This window comes from Sturnira hondurensis, unplaced genomic scaffold (genome assembly GCF_014824575.4).
Source record: "Sturnira hondurensis isolate 20B ecotype Veracruz unplaced genomic scaffold, ASM1482457v3 Scaffold0016284, whole genome shotgun sequence".
NCBI lineage: Eukaryota > Metazoa > Chordata > Mammalia > Chiroptera > Phyllostomidae > Sturnira > Sturnira hondurensis.
In genome coordinates, this window is record NW_028088915.1 from 5,879,195 (window position 1) to 5,895,432 (window position 16,238).

General features: G+C 43.4%; 1 protein-coding gene across 6 annotated transcripts in view; it reads left to right on the top strand.

The window, feature by feature from the left end:
• PRKCQ (protein kinase C theta) overlaps nucleotides 1-16,238 on the top strand; it is a 122,058-nt gene that overhangs the window by 67,235 nt on the left and 38,585 nt on the right. For all 6 annotated transcript variants that reach the window (XM_037065982.1, XM_037065984.1, XM_037065986.1 and 3 more), the window contains 8 exons: nucleotides 873-1,035; nucleotides 2,134-2,165; nucleotides 2,259-2,344; nucleotides 6,616-6,745; nucleotides 9,846-9,955; nucleotides 10,655-10,772; nucleotides 12,530-12,693; nucleotides 16,025-16,198. In XM_037065982.1, the coding sequence (XP_036921877.1) occupies nucleotides 873-1,035; nucleotides 2,134-2,165; nucleotides 2,259-2,344; nucleotides 6,616-6,745; nucleotides 9,846-9,955; nucleotides 10,655-10,772; nucleotides 12,530-12,693; nucleotides 16,025-16,198 (977 nt within the window). The remainder of the gene's footprint in view (nucleotides 1-872; nucleotides 1,036-2,133; nucleotides 2,166-2,258; nucleotides 2,345-6,615; nucleotides 6,746-9,845; nucleotides 9,956-10,654; nucleotides 10,773-12,529; nucleotides 12,694-16,024; nucleotides 16,199-16,238) is intronic.

Sequence of the window (16,238 nt, forward strand, 5' to 3'; positions counted from 1 at the left end):
TTTGGTATAGATGACTAGGTAACAACCAGGATTACCTAGACATTTAAAAAACTGTAGTGATCTGTTAATTTCTGACCCTTTCCACATTGACCAGAATAGTCTGTATCTGGTGTGTTTGATTACTGTGGACATCAGGAACCAGAACAAAAATCATTCCCAAGTTCTTTTGCCCTCACAAAGAAGTCTGTCTAGTTCCCTCCACTCTACTGTACTCTATAACCAGAGGTAAAGCATCTTGGGACCTAAAAAAAATTGCCATTTACAAGTTGCTCTCAATAACCACATTATTCTCAAGAATTACAGGCAGAAAAGTGTTTACCACTTCCTGACTTCTCTGGCTGACTCATCACTGACAGTGAATAGGAAAGGTTGATAAATACCTTGCAAGTTCTGACCTCTGGTTTTGAAAATTGAAAGACAGGCCCTAGCTGGTATAGCTCAGTGGATTGAGCACAGGCCTGCAAACCAAAAGGTCGCTGGTTCAATTCCCAGTCAGGGCACATGTCTGTCCCCCTTTCTCCTTTCCTTCTCCTGTGTCTAAAAATAAATAAATAAACAAAAATATTTAAAAAAATAAAAACAAATAAAAATTGAAAGACAGCAATTCAGCACAAAGAATAGTGAAGGATTGAGCCAATAATTCAGCCTGTTTTGATCCTGTAATAATATATCCTCTGATAAATATGTATTAAAGAATTAAAGAAAAAAGGATTAGCCTGCACCAGCCCTAATAAGTACTTGGGATTTTACTGGTCTCAACACTTGTCTAATTCCTTGTTCATCTCTGACCCTTCCCCACCTCCTCACCTTCCCCATCCAGCTGTGACAACCATATCACAGAACTTCACTTTGTCCCCTGTCCTCCTCTGCAGATGCAAAGGACATGAGTGAATTTGAGACTGAAGGCTTCTTTGCTTTGCATCACCGTCGAGGAGCCATCAAACAGGCCAAAGTCCATCATGTCAAGTGCCATGAGTTCACCGCCACCTTTTTTCCACAACCCACGTTTTGCTCCGTCTGCCATGAGTTTGTCTGGTATGGTAACTTGGCATTTCACTCCAAGCTTTAGGTTATGCATTTTGTTGCATCCCATCAACCCACCAGGCCCAGCATGCCCCACCTTAGGGGAACATGCCAAAATAAACACTACGTGAGAGTTTTCAGTGACCTCGCTTGGATCGAGAAGACTTAAAGTGCGATGCTATGAAAGATTTCATAATGTGGCTCTTGTAGTTCCAAGGATTTGGGTTTCTGATTAAATGGAAGGCTGCTGGGGTAAGAGGGGAGGGACAGAGGAGGTAGATATCCTTATTGTGAGCACAGTTTTACAGCTGAAACTCTCACCACCTCAATAGCTTAACTGTGCCGGCACTAATGTCTACAAACAGGCAACAACTTTCCCATTGCAGCTAATGAGTTTAAATGTTTACAGTGCTCTTGGGAGTTTTAACAGCCTTTGAAGAGAGATTGGTTCAATCCTCAGTAGCCACATAGCAAAGGCTATGATAGAGTGGAGACTTGAAACAACCCCTATCTCCTGTCTCGGGCTGCTTTCCTCTCCACGGGGTACTTTTCCCTTTGAGCAACTGCAGGATCCATTAGTGCACAACCCCAGCTTAGCCAGGGTATCCAAGGGCAAAGAAACTTGCGGTGAATTTTTATCAACCTGTTTTAATCTGATGACCTGAAGCTCCTCCTCCCTTTCTCATAGTGAACATTACTCTGTAGTGATACTCAGAACGAGGAAATGAAATGTTCAGATATCTTTGCTGATCTATATTGAACCTAGTGAGACAATGAATTTTTAAGCGCAGGACACGGAAATTTGCTACTAGGAGGTAGTGATGCATTTTCAATCAGGCATTTTAACCTCTACGTGTTTGTTTGGAAAATACACCAATGAGAAGGCAATTAATGATAGCTCATTTATTTTATCATCAGACTCTTTAACAAAGCAGCATAAAAAATAAAAAACAACACATGTTAACACCCTTGGCAAATGCTAGACCAGGGCTGCTAATGAGCAAATGTTCTGTGATAGTAGGAAACCATGGGATCCCTCGTGTTTCAGAGGTTTGTGGTGCTGCTGTGAGTTTGAATATTCATATAAATCAACCCTGTGCTTTATTGCAGGGGTCTGAACAAACAGGGCTACCAGTGTCGACGTAAGTAAGAAAGATTTCTGTTGTATTACTATCATTCCTTTTTACTGGTTCCTTAACTTCTGAAAATCTTAAGCTGCAATCATATCTTTTCAGAATGTAATGCAGCAATTCACAAGAAGTGTATCGATAAAGTCATAGCCAAGTGCACAGGATCAGCTGTCAATAGCCGAGAAACCATGGTAAGTATTTAGATTCTGTTCTTTGTCTGAAATACGACAATTATATCCTGACATTAGATTTTACAAACCACTAATTCTTTTTAATGGTCCCTGAACTTGAATCCTTAAGCTTATTGGTGATCTCCCTAAACCCCTTTCCTCCTCAATAATTGTCACTGAGATCCATGACTAGGGTATGAATTTTAAAAAGCACAGTTAGCATTTCAGTGGCTATGCCTATCCAGAGAAACATGATAGAAAGTGGCCAGAAAGCATAGTTTTGATCAATTATATGAGAACAACTTCTGTGATATCTATAGCTAGAAGTGTCAGTTAAAGAATAGAGGCAAATGATAATAAAACACAGATATAATCATTTACAAGGTTAGAAAAAGATGATGATACATGTATAATTCTTATATTAAGGGCAAATATTTCTTTCAGAATAGACTTTGAGGTATACAGTTTGAGGACAAGTTCAATTTTACTCCATGCAGGAGGGAAGCTGAGCTAGAAAGTCAGGCAGGCTTCCTTTTCCCACCCTTCCCTTTCTCATTCAACAAGTATTATTTATTGGGTGTATAATACATATATGTACTCTGTACATGACAGAGTACAAAACAGATGTGCACCTGCCTTTATGGACTTTACCATAAAGCTGCAGAAACAGACGTTAATGAATAATTATGTATAGTTTCCATTTATATTAATTAGATACTATAAAAATAGCCAACAAGGTGTGATGATGGAGAATAACAGAGTGGCTCCCTTAGACTGACGGTCAGGGACTCTCCTGAGGGAGGGGGCACTTAAGCTGAGAGCTGAAGGATGAAAGGACCAGCTGCATGGACAGCAGGAGGAAGAAGCCCCTGGACAGAATGACGGGCTCCTTGGGAGGAAGGAATCAGCATGTTCTAGGAACCGGAATGAGACCACGTGGCTGAAACAGCAAGGGCAAGAATGGAAACACAAAGCTGGGGAACTTGGCAGGACCTAGACCGGGAGTGGGTCTTCAGATCCTGGAAAAGAGGTTGGATTTTATTTGACGCGCAATGTAAAGTCCACTTTGTGACCGCTGGAAGGGAAAATGGTGGGTTGAGATGTGAAAGTAAAAATCAGGACAGAGTCCCACCAGGGCAGAAGTGTGGTGATAGTATAGACGGAGCACAGTACACAGAGTTTCTTAGAGGATTTTGATGTTCCAAGTGACTCTTTTCCAATGGACAAGATTTGGAGATCGAAAGAGAGTGGTGATGGCTGAGTTTCTGTCTTGAGCAGTGGAGTATACAGCAGAACCTTAAGAATGTGAGTAAGACTGGAAGGAGAGATCTGGAGAGAGAAATTAATATTTCAGTTTTGGACAAGGCCAGTCTGAGGTGCCTAAGGACATCCAAGTGCAAGTATCAAATATGCAATTTTGTATGAGCTTGGAATGCAAAGAGCCCATGGACTGAATCTATATATTTGAGAGTAACTGTCATTGGGGTAAAATTTAGAGCTGCCAGGGAGATTACCTAGTGAGTATAGGGAGAAAGGAGTACAGGGCCAAAATACTGATCCCAAAAGAATCTAAAATTAGATGTTAGGTGGAAGAGAAGGAGCTTATGAAAGAGACTGAGAACAAGGGTTCAGACAGGGCTCTTCATATATTAAGAGTGTGTGAAGGGGCAGGGCTTAGTTCAGTGCAGCTGAGATGCTGAAAAACATGAGGGCCAGGTGGAGATCTTTGGAGGCCTTGATCAGAGAAATGTCAGAGGATTTATAAAGGTGGTACCCTCATTGGTCAGCCCTGGAAGATGATAACATGGAAACAACCTACATATTAATATTATCATGAAGATGAACTGTGAAGGAGATCATTGAAGTAAAACAGTAGCTGGAAGGGGGTAAGACACAAGGATTGGAAATAGTCCCATAGCTAGGGAGCGGTGACGGGTGGATGAAGCTGGAGAGAAGAATGACCAGAGCAGTCAGTCTTGGCAAGAGGGGAAAAGGGCCACATGTTCTAAGTATGTGCAGATGGGTCTCTGAGGGACAGGTGAACATTTCATCAATTGTATCAGGAAGGGAGGAGAAGATGGCTGTGGACTGAAGTAGGTTTGTAGCTTTGGGCATAGATGGATAAGAGAGTTTCTCTTAGACAACTTACATCCTAAGTGGGGTCTGAGGATTGCAAGAATGAAGGGGGAAAGACAATGACTCGCTTTCAGGGGGAGGGTTTTGAAATGATTGTCTTTAGAAATGGGAAAGCAGGGGAGTGGGAAGGAGCAGTAGGATTGCCAAGCACGGTTGGAAGTCCCTTTGAATTTGAGGGTGTCAGCCTGCACCGGTATGTGATTTTATGCAGCAAAGGAACAGGTATGGAGACTCAGCAAGTTGACTGAGTTTTTCCAAAGTAGAATTTCTGTTAAAATTTAGAGCCAGAAAAGGATAATCTTTTATTAAAGTCACTCTGCTAAGGCCCAAAGAGATTAAAGGAGTTCGTCTATGCTCAACCACCTATAAGTAGCAAAGTTGGGGCTAAAATTCAGATCTCAATCTCCCAGACCAATGCTGTTAGCTTAAATCAAATTGCCACCTCCAAACCCACCCTCCTGCTCCCTTTACTTGATGCTTCAGCTTCTGCAGAGAATCACCGGTTGTAAGCATGACTGTTAACCCCAAAGGCTAATGTCTAATTGAAATAGGACCACAGTATATTTGAGGGCCACAGTATAATTTTAAATTTCCAATTAGCAGCATTAAATAAAATAAAAAGCAACAGACAAGATTACTCTTAACATTGTACTTCATTTAACCCCAATGGCCCATTATCATTTTAATATGTAATCATCATAGAAAATTAGTGTGACACTTTTGTTTTTCATGGAAACTGTTCAAATTGAGTGTGCATGTTACACTTTCAGCACACCTTCTCACCACCTTGCACATATTCATCTGACTCTTGTGGCTAAGTGACTATCCTGTTGCAGAGTACAGCTCTTCGGTCCTTCCCAGATGTATCCTGACCCATTTGGGCAGACTGTGATTTAAAGTGGAAGCCTTCTAGCCTGGATTTGGACATTAATTGCTCATGTTTACATGGAAATGATTATACAAAATGAGTTTTGAAGGTTATTTTTTCTTGGTTGAAAATGGCTGGCGTAAGTGCTGGGCAACTTTTTTCTAAACAGCCATGGGAAGGACCCACTGCTGACCAGTAGCCGCAGCGGGAACATTAGCTGCATCATTTTAATGAATAAGGCTTCATTACTGTGTATGTTCCCAAATGAATTCTTTAATTAAAAACTTAGGCAGAGATTGTAAGTCTTAAGTACATAAAACTTTATACTGTACAAGGATGCTGGTATTTTTGTCAGGATTCAAACTGCCTGATTTTTTTGTTGTTGCTCATAAGGTACGTTTGACAAAAGGAGAGGAAATAAACTCTGGAAAACTGTTAAAAAAAAAGAAAGAAAGTCCGCCATATGAATATCTACCACCAGCATCCCTCTCTCGTCTTCCCTCTCCCCACCCACTAAATCATACATTCATTTTGAGGGAGAGAAGAGTAATAGTGAAAGAGGACAAGCTCTGATTCTGACAGCCAGGCTACAGATACCGCAAGTCACTGGCTGTGTGACCTAGACAAGTGTCTTGCCCTCTCTGCTTCATCACCTCATCTGTTTAATGAAAATACATTTAATGTACTTAATAGAGGCTACTTCAAGTGGGATATTTTGAAGATTACATAAAATATTCCATGTGTAAAGTAGAATGCACATGCCACATGTGTCCACAGCACCTGGCAGAACCGCCATCCACGCCCGGCCTCCCCAGTTCATGTGCAACAGGTGTGGAGTGCTTCACAGTGCAGGCTCTGATACGCATCCCCCCGTGGCCTTGTGTCCTCTAGAGGAGCCATTATGTAACACCTTCCAAAGGTTAAAGCACCAGTTCTGGGTTGAAAGATAAAGAAAATATTTATATTAAAATAGGAGGGGAAGTACAAGGTTTACTTGACCCCCATTTAAATAAATAATCCTCATCCTCTCTTCCTGAAATGTTAGCCCCACTGTGGGAATGCCTCAGACTTCAGCGGGCTACTTGATATGTGTATATCACACTTTTGCCCCTTACCCCGAACAAGCTAACGGCTGTCTGAGTTCTTTGAATGTGACTATAAAATTTGACAAGTAAAAATTGTGGTTTAAAATGCACATTGTTCCAATGTTGTTATTATTCTGCTCGTTGTGCTTAAGTATCTGTTAAGAAATATAAAGCTGGGGACATCATGCAGTCTCTTCTTTCAGTTCCACAAGGAGAGGTTCAAGATTGACATGCCGCATAGATTTAAAGTCTACAATTACAAAAGCCCCACCTTCTGTGAGCACTGTGGGACCCTGCTGTGGGGCCTGGCCAGGCAAGGACTGAAGTGTGACGGTGAGTAGTGGGAAGTGTGTGTGGACCCTGGCAGAACACCTGCAGGGGGCGGACTCACAGCTTTAACAGAGAGCGTGAGGGAGGGCGGCAGGGAGTGGAGGGCTCACCTCTCCCAGCAGCCTGGAGGAGCCCTGCATGGGGACTGAGAAATGCCTGAAACAAGTCGCTGCTGATCTTTCTTACACAGACACACACCACACACAAACACCCTAATCTTGAACCCAGATAAGTACAAAGTCACTCAGGTTAAATGTCAAGGCTCCCCGCCCCATTGTCTTTTGTTGTTGTGCCTGGTCCTGGAGAGAAACGAAGGCAGCATTTTTCCTCTGACCAACCACTTCCTTTGACCTGACCTGCTGTCTCCCTGGGCCTGGCCCCCAACTATGCCAGTGTCAGGTGTGTCCCTGCCCCTCCTCTGTATCAGTTAGTGAGAAACTTGCTGTGGCCCCATCAAGGAACAAGCCTGGTGCATCTGCTTGGCTGATGGCAGGTCCCACACAGAAGAGTTCTGGGACTTAAGCTGGACAGAGTCTATCACCAAAGCGTGCTGCAAACTCAAAATGCCCAGGGGGAGGCCAAGTCCAAGTCTGACTCTGATGTTGCCTCAAAGGCCACCAGAACCAGAGCCAGAGCCAGCAGCCTTCGCTGGTCAAGCTTTTCAGACCGACCCTGAGAAAATGCCAAAAGGGCTTTCTTGCCGTAAAACACCAAGTTGCTGAGGCAATAACAACCTTTAGAAACTGAGATGCTATTACACCAAGTTGAGAGGGTAGGAAGGAAAACATCCTAGTAACAATGACGGAGCACTTCTGCCCTTTGAGTGGGGGAGCAGGTGGGGGCGGGGCCCAGGTATCTTTACAAAGGCAGGTTCCTGCTGCAGCAGACACCTTTCTATTTTGAATTATTAAATATAGAAGCCACTTTTCTTGGCAGCCCTATTTTATTTTATGTCACTGGCTAATGCACATCTCATCTTCCAAGTGACAGCAGTGCTGACTTTAGGTGAAAGATCACTGTCAGCATCGTCCCCTCTGCTCATCCCAACTGTGCTCACGTGTCTGGGGAGCCTGGAATGACCTCTGAACGGAGGCAGTGGGGTGCAGGTTTTTAATCATTACTGAAGACAAGACCCACCTGTGGACAGAATTCACCTGAACAGTCCCCCGTAGCCCACCAGTACTGCTGTGTACTTTCTTCTACACACCTGTTCAAGATGCATGGGAGGGCCTGGTGCTGATCCAAATTAGCTTTATGAGTTCACAGGCAAGAAGTAACTTCAAATATTCTAACTGTACACACCAGACATGAATATTCAAAGCCCCATCTGATGGCCTCCTGCTCTTGGGAGGCCTCATAGTTCAGTGTCCTTTCCCCAGAGCCCGGACACCCCACCCACCCAGGCCAGGCAGTCCCAGCAGTGTGATTACACTCTGAGCTTAGAACTTCCCCGAGGATTCTTGGCATTATTTCACGGCTCACGTGCCTTCTGTCCTTTTCCAGCGTTCTTTCTCCTCCATTCCATTCCTGACCCCACTGCCCAACCTCCTGCACTTCAAGTAGCCCCCTCCCTCTTCTCTCTCTCCCCTCTCCCCTCCCCCTTCCTCCCTTCCCTCCTCTGCCCCCAGGTGTGTCATTCTCTGTTCTGGCTGCCTACACCCCAAAGTCCCTGCTGTCATTCCTCCTCATGCCCTCACCTTCGTCACCTCCCCCTCCCTTCCCTACGTCTCTTTCTCCCTCGTCTTCACTGCATGCTCTCTTTATCTTGCTTTCTTAAAAGCCACCTTCCTAAGTAGGGCCTCCCTTCCGTCTTTCCTGCCTACATTCTCTCTCCATCGTAACTCCCATGAAAAGAGTCACCAAAAGGAACTATTTGCACCCACAGAGATCGAGTTATCACCTGAGAGGTTAGTCACAAAGACTCATGACATTGTCATAGTGGGAGTGGGGCCTTTCTTCACAACCCTGTGTCAGGGACAACCTTACATCTGGCTACTTTGTTTAAGGAACAAAGTAAAACTCCCCAGTGCCCTGTGCTAAGGGTGCAGAATTCAGAAGGGCAGCAGCCTTTGCAAACAGCATCTTTATTAAACATTGCACTGCAAGTGGATTTTTATAGCTACATCTGTGCATTTATCCTGGGACAAGTAATAGCTGTATACTCATTTACACAGAAAACCCTTTTTATTGTGTTTTGTTATAAACTATCTGAGGAAGAGTGGGCTAGTTAAAATTAAAGGTGAAGGCTGCTAAAATTTCATCTAGATATTTCAATACATATTTCATTATAACATATAATGAAGATGAAAGTTGTAATTAGTGAACACCTATTTGATGCCAATCACTGTGCTAAGTTTTTTTGCATACAAATGGGCTAATAAGATTAAAACTGCATGATTTAATAGGTTCTCCTGCCTAATTCCATGTTGACAACCCTTATTGATATACCTTTGTAGAATCAAGAAGGACTTGAGATCAGAGTTCTTTTAGCTAGGATTTGGATATCTTTTTGAACCTTCTTTTCATTATACTGATGATGTTTCACAAGCAGAATTTTAATTTTTTAAAATTAACAACATGATACAATAGTTGTCTTCACGCAGACACACAGGCATGCACACCCCCAACCCAGGAGGCTCCCATGGTCCCAGCAAGTGCAGCCTGTGTAGGGATGGGGATGCTCGGGCTCTGGTCTAGGGTGAACACGAGCAATCTTCAGTTCCAGAGTTGCACATTACCACCAGTGAGAGCCAACGTCAGACTTTCCCTCTCAGCAGTGGCACGGTCTGAAGGCATCCTGACAGCAGATTTCCTCCCCTATCAACACAGCTCTGGTTGTGTCTTCAGTGGGGATCACTTCCCAGCATCACACGAGGAGCACCTGGTCTGTGACTGTCTGTGTCAGGAAGGGGAGGTGGATGCCCAGTGGCATCATGAAAGCACTGCCCTAATTTCTTTGTATTCAGTGTCTCCTTCTGCTGAGAAGATGGCATGGGCTTGCCAGTGTTCCTTCAATATACATGTACCTGAAGAGGATCATGTGCAAAGTCCATGGCAGTAGGTTCTGTTGCTCTGGCTCATGGTGTCACTGTCCTCCTTTCAGCATGTGGCATGAACGTACATCACCGATGCCAGACAAAGGTAGCCAACCTATGTGGCATAAACCAGAAGCTAATGGCTGAAGCCTTGGCAATGATTGAAAGCACTCAACAGGTAGGTGACAAGTTCCTGCAGTTTGAACTCGACAAGGATTACTCCAGACCCTTTGCTCTTTGATCCGCTGCAAGTGTGTAGGAAGACATGCCGTCTCTTTCTCAGCCTTCCCTTTCATCTTCATGCCCATGCCCTTCCCTTTGAGATATTTATTTAATGCATATGTATTATATGGATCTTTATAAGATCTTAAATTCATAGAATGATCAGGGACAGAAACAAACACATTCCTTAAAATTTTTGAAGATTCACTGCCAGCCTTTTAAACCCCCAAACTAGGGCTATTTAATAGCCTGGGACAAACCTTTATATGCTAGAATCGTCCCTAGAATGCCCTCAGAGCCCTGAGTCCAGGGCAGCTGGTGCCTTTCGGCTGACTAGCATGCTGAATTTGCATATCCAAGAACAAACCCCCTTTAAGACTTGACCTTCCTTTCTTATTTGCAACAGAATGCTATGCATAGCATAAGAAAAACCAGTTAGCCCCCAGAAAAATATGAGGAAAGTGAATAGATCCTGCTGGTGCATACAATCCAATAGACAGACTCTCACGGAATATAGAATCCAAAGGGTGCTGAGGGAGAGAGCTTTGGTTATCTTACACATTTAGTGATCTTAAGTGTTTTTCGTCCCTAAGGACATCACAGGCTGAGCTGTCGCATCCGTGGTAAGTGGTCTGACTCTTTGTTTGTAATCTAGGCTCGCTGCTTAAGAGATACTGAACAGATCTTCAGAGAAGGCCCAGTTGAAATTGGTCCCCCATGCTCCATAAAAGGTGAAGCAAGGCTGCCATGTGTACTGGCATCAGGGAAACGAGGTAGCTATCCTGATCCCCATATAATCCATGTCCGCAGTTTGCCTTGATTAACTTTAACCTGAGTCTTCTGTATATAACTTCTCCATTTACCTGGTCTGATAGATGGTTCTTTTCTATTTAAAGATTACAGGCCTAAAATAAGCTGAGGAACAAAATAGAAATAGAGGCATGGATATATGGAACAGACTAACAGCTGTCACGGGGGGCTGGATAAAAGAAGCTGAAGAGATATATATAAAACACATAGACACACGCAGACAACAGTGTGGTGATAGCCAGAGGGAAGGTGGGATGGGGGGTAGGTGGAGGTGGGCAAAGGCGGGGTGGGAAATGGGCATGGAAAGAGACATTGTTTGGGGTGATAGTGCACATTGCAGTGCACAGACGATGTTGAGTTGCACACTTGAACCCTGTATGGTTTTGTGAACACATGCTGCCTCAATAATTTCCATTAAAAAAGATTACAGATCTAACCAACAACTGTTAGGCTCCTACTTCTTTGAAGTGAAACCAAAACGTGCTCCATTAGGAAACCTTTTTAAGAGGATGGGAGGTTTGGAGGTGGGGAGGAAAATGGGATAGGTCTGGAAAAAGAACTGTAAAATTTTCCTTAGAATTTTAGACTGTTTCCTCCCGTTACTGTTAAATGGCTTTACAGAAATAAACCCACCATAAAAGTCAGTGGTGGGAATACCACAGAATTGTCATATCCTGCACCTTCGAGACTGTTCTGGTGGTGTAAGAGGAGAAAGGGCAAGAATAGCAGTGTCCAAAGTCCTTAACACTTACAACATGACCCATGTTTATCCAGCCTTCCGTTTGAAGGTTGGTCACGAGAGGCTGTGGCCACTTGACTCTGAAACCTGAATAGTTTCAGCATACATTATAAAATATTTATTTTCCTTGGATTTAGGGAAAACACGAAAGATAAATCTAGAGACAGAAAAATAAATATCATTATTCTAGCCACAAAAAAAGAAATAATAATTATGTGACATGCTACTGGTACCATTGCTACAATGACAATCATCACACTATGTATCAAATCAACACACCGTACATCTTAAATTAACACAATGTGATATGTCAAAAATTTATAATAAAAAAAGAAAAATGATATACAAGGGAGAAGGAAAGACTCCAAAAATGTTTATCTATACCTCCTCAGATATGGGGTGAGAAATAAATCAACTTAAAATTTTTTCAAGAAAGGTTTGGACTAGATTTGGGAAGGGCATCCAGACGGTGACGCAGACTGTGACTCAGAGATGACCAAAGTAGGCAGCATGTTGACATGAAGAGTTTGACAAGTGATGCAGTTCGGATCTTTAACAGTCTCCTATCCACTTCCTCTTCCCTCCCCTGGTAAGTCGTAGAAATGGATGCCACTGGGCCCGTGAGCCATACAAGCCATGGAGAATCATTTTTCCTCGAACTTGTTTAAAAATCCTTGATTTGTCCTTGATTTGACATGTACTGAAAGTGCTCATCTTGTGAGTGTTGCACATATGGGCTTTTGCTGATTGGATTGTTTCTCAACTTAAAACTTTCCCCAGTCTGTCGGATAAAGAGGCCCAGTTCGTGTTCCCTGCGAGGCTCACAGGCAGGCGGCTGCTGATGCACAGCAAGAAACCCCCTCTGCCTTACTGCCGATGGACCCGCAGTGGGGAAGTGAGAAAGCAAGTGTGTTCTCCAAGTAGCTAGAATGACCCTCCATTGTTACCTGCCTCCTTTTAACCACCGGTTGCCATTTTCAGAGCCCCAGGGAATCTCCTGGGAGTCTCCCTTGGATGAGACGGAGAAGACGTGCCATCATCGTCCAGAACCTGAAATGAACGTAGAAAGACCATCTCTACACATGAAACTAAAAATCGAGGATTTTATCTTGCACAAAATGTTGGGGAAAGGAAGTTTTGGCAAGGTATGATAGCATATAGAATCCTACACCAGCTTCCAAAAATTGAAGAGCAAAGCTCCTGGTCAGCAGAACTAAACCCTTGGGATCTGAGAGTGCATTCCTGAGCATTTCGTGACAGGGTTCAGATGTCTGAATAGGTAGAGACCCAGGGGCTCTAAGGGATAGCAGTCTGCTTCCTGGGAACTGTTGTTCCCACGCCATTTTGCTTCGAAGGTGTCCATCCCTCGAGCTCGTGAGTTTGATATTGTTGGACACCTCAGAAATAAGGAAGTGCTTCAGCCAGTTCCTGTTCACACCAGGTTTTTGTCTGGTTAATGTTTTGTTGTTGTTTTTGTTGTGTTGTTTTGCCCCCTTTTTCAAACCTGGAGTGTTGTTTGACTTCTTATGGGATTCTTTTTCATTTGCATATGTCCCCAGCCTCATTTTAATTGGCGAGGACCGTATAACAAAATACCACACACTGGGCTGCTTCAACAGTTTCTCACAGTTCTGGAGGCTGAAATCCCACATCAGGGCGTCAGCAGGGTAGTTTCTCTGAAGGTCTCTTCTCCTTGTGTCCTCTGTGGTCATTCCTGTCTAATCCCATCTTCTTATAAGGACGCCAGTCATACTGGATTAGGGCCCAATTCAGCTACCTCCTTTTAAATTAATCATCTCTGCCATGACCCTGTCTCCAAACACAATAACATTCAGAGGTCATGGGGGTTAGGACATCAACATATGAGTTTTTGGAAGGGACACAATTCAGCCCATAACACGGCTGTAGCTTGAGAGTCCTGGGAAAAGCTTTGTGGAGAAAGTGCCTCCTCTAAATTCTTCCTGCTGCACACTCCAGCTGTGGGCTGCCTCTGCCAGTCACGGTGGGCAAGGAGGTGAAGAAGGCATGATTCAAGAAGTTACAGTCAGTTGTCAGTGATGGGAGAATATTTGCAAGTCAGTGATTGTAAAGAGGAATAAAACAGAATATAGGATTTTAGGTCATTTCCAATGTTAAGGGTATCTAATATATGAATGGCTCTCTCAGCTGTTTTATATGCTTGAATGCAACACCTATGAAAATTTTAACCAGAGACGACTATCCCATGAATGTGTGTGTCCAAAGCCAGCATTACGCTCAGCACCTGCTCACCAGACTTTGGCTAGAAAGCCTACCCAGTTTCTTTAATAATAAACAAACTAAAATGCAGCTGATTACTGTCGCAGCTGAATGCCATCGTGCTGTAATTGGGGTTGGGACTTAAACAGCAGCACTTCCCCTTTGACAGCATTTACTCTGCCCTGCAAACGGTCGCTGAAATCCATTAATTCATTCAGTCCATTTCCACAATAATGTGAACCACAGCAGGCCCATTTGGCATTAATCTCAGCGTAATAGGGAATTTTATAGCCAGGCTTCCCTGTAATTTAGCATCAATTAATATGCCATCATAACCTGTTACCAAAAATTGAAAGCACATTATAGAGATGGAAATTACCTTTGCAGCTCCTTACTTTATGGCTGGTTTTGGGACATTTTATTGAAAGAAGCAGTTACCAAAAGAGTAATTTTAATTGTTAATGAAGTGTTTACCTTTCTTTATTCCTGTGTGTATTGCTTCGCTGGAACATGGTTAATAAGAAAGACATTAAGTTAAACCCGTAAGCCTTAGTAAACACCTGGGAGAAGGGAGAGCTTCGGGTGTCCTCTGTTGCATGCCTGGCCACCACCAGTACCCTGCGTCCCTTCGCTCTGAGAGGACGGCACTGCGGGGCCCATGGAGAGGAGGACAAAGCACCAAAGCCACGGGACAACCACTTCCTTTGCCCACAAAACAGAATACTCCCAAACTGTTCCTCTTCCTTTTTGGCTCTCTATAGGGAGTATGGCTCCTCACCAAAATGGTAGCCTCTATATTCTTGTTCTATATCTACTTTTAGGCCCAAGAGAACAAATGGCATGTTTTCTGAGGCTGTACACCTTGTTCATTTGCCTGAACTTGCATCTAAGCTCTTTACTCTCTATCAAGCCAGCTACCTCTTAGCTATGTATCTGCACTGGATTATTTTATATGTAGACATGCACTTTCACTACGGGTTTAGCATCATTGACTTCAAGAATCTCTAAAAGTCCATAAATTAAACAAACGACAAGTATTCTTAGTAACTGTCATTTGGAGAGCATTTTGTAGTCCTCAGATCACTTTCCCCCGTGGTGCCCCATCGGATTTTCACAGTGGCCCCATGAGTGAGAGAATGTGGCGGCAGTTCTCTCTTTACACGTTAGGAAACCGAAGCCCAGAGGGGTTAACTGGTTTGCCCACATTCCCACAGCTAGGAAATGTCTGTAAAATGAGACCCGAGCTGGAGTTTTCCGTCTCCAAATGCCACGTCCTCGCAACTGTCTGTCATCTGTTGCTACATCATTTGCAAAGACGAAAGTTGCAGAAATTCTCTGTTAGGTGCCATCTGGTGTCCTTTCATGTGAGATTCATGAAATCAAGAGAAAAAAGTAAACTTTGGAGTTAGATTTTCCACTGAGTAGCTCCATTTTGAATTTGAGAAACTTAAGTTTCTCTGTGATCCTACTTTTTTTAAATGATTCCTATCTTGAAGAGTGATCTCAGCTAAGAAATAAACGACAATAAAATGACATAGCGCATGGAAAGTACAAAGCAGACTGCCTGACACATAGTAGGTCTTGAAACTGTCATTAGTGTCTGTACCATTAGATAAGATGATGTGTTTATTGATTTTAGAGAAACAGGAAGGGAGAGCGAGAGACAGAAAAATACCAATGAGAAAGAAATGCTGATCAGTTGCCTTCCATACATGCCCTGACCAGGTATCAAACCCACAACCTTTTGATATACAGGATGACTCTCCAACCAACTGAGCCACCCAGCCAGGGCAATGCTGTGCATTCTGTAAGCAAGTCAGGAGAGCTCTATTCCTCAAGGATTCTTTTTGTTGCCTTGAAAAACTGGGTAAAACTTGGAGAAGGTTTTGTGCTCATTTGCAGTGAGGTTTCAAGCACAATCAGGTCCCCCTCTCTGCTACTTGCTGCTGCTTCCGTCAATACACTCAGGATCCTGGGCAGACAGGGCAGACTTTTTTAAATAGAATTTTTCAGGGACTGAGAATAGCCCATCCAATTGCACACTAGTTTGGGGAAACCCTTGGAAAAGTACATAGAAAGTATGAAACTATTAGGGGGCATGAAGCACTCTATTTTGTCTGTATAAAGGGGACAAAGAGGGTTGAGAAGGAAATCTCAACCCTCTCTCAGACTTATCCCTTCTTTAATGAGTGTGAATCCAAATTCTAAAATAGAATCACTCCTTCCCCTTCTTTCTAGGTCTTCCTAGCAGAGTTCAAGAAAACGAATCAATTTTTTGCAATAAAAGCCCTAAAGAAAGACGTGGTTTTGATGGACGACGATGTTGAGTGCACAATGGTGGAGAAGAGAGTTCTCTCCTTGGCCTGGGAGCACCCGTTCCTGACACACATGTTCTGTACGTTCCAGACCAAGGTATGGCTTCTGTGCAGACAACCCTGGTCTGCCTGTCCCT